The sequence below is a fragment of the Nipponia nippon genome, unplaced genomic scaffold (assembly GCF_047370975.1).
Source record: "Nipponia nippon isolate SJK-2023a ecotype South Korea unplaced genomic scaffold, ASM4737097v1 scaffold_46, whole genome shotgun sequence".
NCBI lineage: Eukaryota > Metazoa > Chordata > Aves > Pelecaniformes > Threskiornithidae > Nipponia > Nipponia nippon.
In genome coordinates this window covers 941,670-946,182 of record NW_028262365.1, presented here as the reverse complement: position 1 = coordinate 946,182, position 4,513 = coordinate 941,670, and the positions used below count along the sequence as shown (strand labels likewise).

The 4,513-nt window shown below is 67.0% G+C and overlaps 1 protein-coding gene across 1 annotated transcript; it reads left to right on the top strand.

Annotated features, from left to right (window-relative positions):
- The first annotated feature begins 295 nt into the window (after positions 1-295).
- Positions 296-2,841, top strand: AP2S1 (adaptor related protein complex 2 subunit sigma 1). The gene is made up of 5 exons (XM_087729798.1): positions 296-354; positions 1,802-1,951; positions 2,162-2,275; positions 2,383-2,442; positions 2,570-2,841. Exons 1-5 carry the CDS (start codon positions 352-354, stop codon positions 2,669-2,671), a joined length of 429 nt encoding a protein of 142 aa, XP_087585924.1. The 5' UTR covers positions 296-351; the 3' UTR covers positions 2,672-2,841.
- Positions 2,842-4,513: the final 1,672 nt, after the last annotated feature.

Here is a 4,513-nt window from a genome sequence, read left to right as displayed (position 1 = left end):
GCGGCGGGGCCGCCGGGGCGGGCTCGGCCTGTAATGGCGGCGGCGCCTTCCTCCCCTCCCTCCCTCCCTCCCTCCTCCTCCTCCTCCTCCTCCTCCTCCTCCTCCCCCCCCCCGCCTCCGCCTCCTCCCGCGCCGACGGGGGCGGGGGACCGCGCATGCGCGGCGGAGCGGGAAAGGGGAGAAAGGGGGGATATATCCCGGCATGCCCCGCGCGCCCCCGCGCAAAGCCCGCTGGGAAGTGTAGTCCGCCGGGCTACGGCCGCAAACTACGATTCCCGGCGTGCCCCGCGGCCGGAGCGGATATCCGGCGGGTAGGGCGGGAGGGAGGGGGGGGCACGGACCGGGACCGCCATGGTGAGGACGGGGGGGGGCCCAAAGGGCGAGGCCTGCGGCGGGGAGAGGCCCGGGGGGCTCCCCCCTGAGGGGAGGGGGCTTGGGGGGGTGTCCCATGGGGCGGGGGAGGCCCATAGGGCGCCCCGTTAGAGTGTCCCTATAGGGAAGGGCTTGGGGGGGGCTCCTATAGGGCACCCCATTATAGTTTTCCTATAAGGAAGGGCTTGGGGGGGCTCCCATAGGGCACCCCATTATAGTTTTCCTATAGGGAAGGGCTTGGGGGGCTCCCATAGGGCACCCCACTATAGTGTCCCTATAGGGAGTAGCTTGGGGGGCTCCCATAGGGCACCCCATTATAGTGTCCCTATAGGGAAGGGCTTGGGGGGGGTACTGGAGCTTGGGGGGGCTCCCATAGGGCACCCCACTATAGTGTCCCTATAGAGAAGGGCTTGGGGGGGGCTCCTATAGGGCACCCCATTATAGTTTTCCTATAGGGAGTAGCCTGGGGGGCTCCCACAGGGCTCCCCACTATAGTGTCCCTATAGGGAAGGGCTTGGGGGGGCTCCCACAGGGCTCCCCACTATAGTGTCCCTATAGGAAAGGGCTTGGGGGGGGGTACTGGAGCTTGGGGGGGCTCCCATAGGGCACCCCACTATAGTGTCCCTATAGGGAAGGGCTTGGGGGGGCTCCTATAGGGTACCCCATTATAGTTTTCCTATAGGGAGTAGCTTGGGGGGCTCCCATAGGGCACCCCACTATAGTGTCCCTATAGAGAAGGGCTTGGGGGGGCTCCTATAGGGCACCCCATTATAGTTTTCCTATAGGGAGTAGCCTGGGGGGCTCCCATAGGGCACCCCACTATAGTGTCCCTATAGGGAAGGGCTTGGGGGGGCTCCCATAGGGCACCCCACTATAGTGTCCCTATAGGAAAGGGCTTGGGGGGGGTACTGGAGCTTGGGGGGGCTCCCATAGGGCACCCCACTATAGTGTCCCTATAGGGAAGGGCTTGGGGGGGCTCCCATAGGGCACCCCACTATAGTGTCCCTATAGGGAAGGGCTTGGGGGGGCTCCCATAGGGCACCCCACTATAGTGTCCCTATAGGGAAGGGCTTGGGGGGGCTCCCATAGGGCACCCCACTATAGTGTCCCTATAGGGAAGGGCTTGGGGGGGCTCCCATAGGGCACCCCACTATAGTGTCCCTATAGGGAAGGGCTATTGGGGTGCCCTATGGGATGGGGCAGCTTGGGGGGACCCCGATAGCACCCCCCATTATAGTGACCCTATAGCGGGGGGCTTTGGGGGGGGCAGGCACAGCAGCTGGGGGGGGGGGGCGTTCTTTACAGCATCCCTATAGGGAGATACTTTAGGGGGGCACAAACTCCCCCCCAAAGGGGGGGGGGCCCCCCTATTGCCCCCCCCCCCCCCCCCCCAGCCTCCATTTTGTGTCCTTCCTCCTTCCCGGAGCAGATCCGCTTCATCCTCATCCAGAACCGGGCCGGGAAAACCCGCCTGGCCAAGTGGTACATGCAGTTCGACGATGACGAGAAACAGAAGCTGATCGAGGAAGTTCACGCCGTCGTCACCGTCCGCGACGCCAAACACACCAATTTTGTGGAGGTAAAAAACCCCCAAACGCTCCAATTTCACCCCAAAACCCCCTCCTCCTCTTCTTCCTCCCCTCCCCCCCCCCCCCCCTTAACCCCAACGGAGCTGGATCAGCCTCGAATCCGAGCGCTGCGGCTTTCCCCGTTCTCAGCTGCGTCTCGCTCCTCCCAGTCCTCCCAGTTTCCTCTTTCTTTTTTTCCCCCCCCCCTCCTTCCCACCCAGTTCCGCAACTTCAAGATCATCTACCGCCGTTACGCCGGGCTTTATTTCTGCATCTGCGTCGACGTCACCGACAACAACCTGGCTTACCTCGAAGCCATCCATAATTTCGTGGAGGTGAGGAAAACCCCTTCCCCGGTTTTTAATGAACGAAGGCCGCGCTAACGATTTCCCCTCCCCCCCCCCCCCCCCCGCGGTCGCATCCTGCCCGGTTCTTTTCGCAGGTCCTCAACGAGTATTTTCACAACGTCTGCGAGCTCGATTTGGTCTTTAATTTCTACAAGGTGAGGGGGGGGGGGGGGGGGGGCTCCTCCTAGCCTAAGGGGGGGGTTTTGGGGAACCCCCCACCCCAGTAGGGGGGTCCTGGGGGTGCTGGGGACGTCCCCTGACGGTGCTGGGGCCCGGCCGCAGGTTTACACGGTGGTGGATGAGATGTTTTTGGCCGGGGAGATCCGGGAGACGAGCCAGACCAAGGTGCTCAAGCAGCTCCTGATGCTGCAGTCGCTGGAATGAACCGGGACCAAACCTTCCTCCCCCTCCCCCCGAGCCTTCCTCCTCCTCCTCGGACCCCCCACCCCCCACCCCGGGGGGGGTGGGGGTGGCACGGGGCTTTTGGTGTCGTGCGTGTCCCCCGCTCCGTGTCCCCCGTCGTCCTGTTGGGAATAAACGTGGTTGTGATGTGCCGGAGCGCCCCCCCCCCACCCCGCGCCTGTCGGAATGGGGGGGGGGGGGGGGGCGACCTCCATTTTGGCGCAAAATGGGGGGGGGCACAAGGCCTTCCCCCCCCCCCTTGCCCTGCTTGGGGTGGGGGGTGGGGCCCAGGGGACTTTGGGGGGGCCCCAGGGATTATTGGGGACCCCCAGGATGGGTGGGGGCACCCCCGGGGTTAACTGGGGACCCATGGGGACCCCCAGGGTGGGTGGGGGCACCCCCGGGGTTAATTGGGGACCCCCACGGTGGGTGGGGGCACCCCCAGGGGTTAATTGGGGACCCCCAGGGTGGGTGGGGGCACCCCCGGGGTTAACTGGGGACCCATGGGGACCCCCAGGGTGGGTGGGGGCACCCCCGGGGTTAACTGGGGACCCCCAGGATGGGTGGGGGCATCCCCAGGGGTTAACTGGGGACCCATGGGGACCCCCAGGATGGGTGGGGGCATCCCCAGGGGTTAACTGGGGACCCCCAGGATGGGTGGGGGCACCCCCGGGGTTAACTGGGGACCCATGGGGACCCCCAGGGTGGGTGGGGGACCGCTGGGGTTAATTGGGGACTCCTGGGGACCCCCAGGGTGGCCGGGGACAGGTAGGGTGGCAGAGGGACCCCCAGGATGGATGGGGGGGACCACTGGGGTTAACTGGGGACCCTGGGAGTGGCCAGGGGTAGCCCAGGGGGACCCCAGGATGGATTGGGGACCCTGAGATGACCAGGGGTGGCCCAGGGGGACCCGAGGACGGATTGGGGACCCTGGGGGTGGCCAGGGGGGACCCCAGAATGGATTGGGGACCTTGGGGGTGCCCCGGGGGACCCCCCAGGACGGATTGGGGACCCTGGAGGTGGCCAGGGGAGGCCGGGGGGGACCCCAGGATGGATTGGGGACCCTGGGGGTGGCCCAGGTGGCAGATGGACCCCCCAGGACAGATTGGGGACCCTGGGGGTGGCCCGAGGGGACCCCAGGACGGATTGGGGACCCTGGAGGTGGCTGGGGGGACCCCAGGACGGATTGGGGACCTTGGAGGTGGCCGGGGGGACCCCAGGACAGATTGGGGACCCTGGGGGTGGCCCAGGTGGCAGATGGACCCCCCAGGACAGATTGGGGACCCTGGGGGTGGCCCGAGGGGACCCCAGGACGGATTGGGGACCCTGGAGGTGGCCGGGGGGACCCCAGGATGGATTGGGGACTGTGGGGGTGGCCAGGGGTGGCCTGGGGGGACCCCAGGACGGATTGGGGACCCTGGGGGTGGCCCGGGGGGACCCCAGGACAGATTGGGGACCCTGGGGGTGGCCCAGGTGGCAGATGGACCCCCCAGGACAGATTGGGGACCCTGGAGGTGGCCCGGGGGGACCCCAGGACGGATTGGGGACCTTGGAGGTGGCCGGGGGGACCCCAGGACAGATTGGGGACCCTGGGGGTGGCCCAGGTGGCAGAGGGGACCCCAGGACGGATTGGGGACCCTGGAGGTGGCCGGGGGGACCCCAGGACGGATTGGGGACTGTGGGGGTGGCCAGGGGTGGCCCGGGGGGACCCCAGGACGGATTGGGGACCTTGGAGGTGGCCGGGGGGACCCCAGGACAGATTGGGGACCCTGGGGGTGGCCCAGGTGGCAGATGGACCCCCCAGGACAGATTGGGGACCCTGGG

Bases quoted from the DNA above. Each gene is read 5' to 3' on its own strand.
- AP2S1 (XM_087729798.1), top strand. The intron at 2,276-2,382 runs GTGAGGAAAACC...TTCTTTTCGCAG, and splicing joins CCATCCATAATTTCGTGGAG to GTCCTCAACGAGTATTTTCA. The intron at 2,443-2,569 runs GTGAGGGGGGGG...GCCCGGCCGCAG, and splicing joins TGGTCTTTAATTTCTACAAG to GTTTACACGGTGGTGGATGA.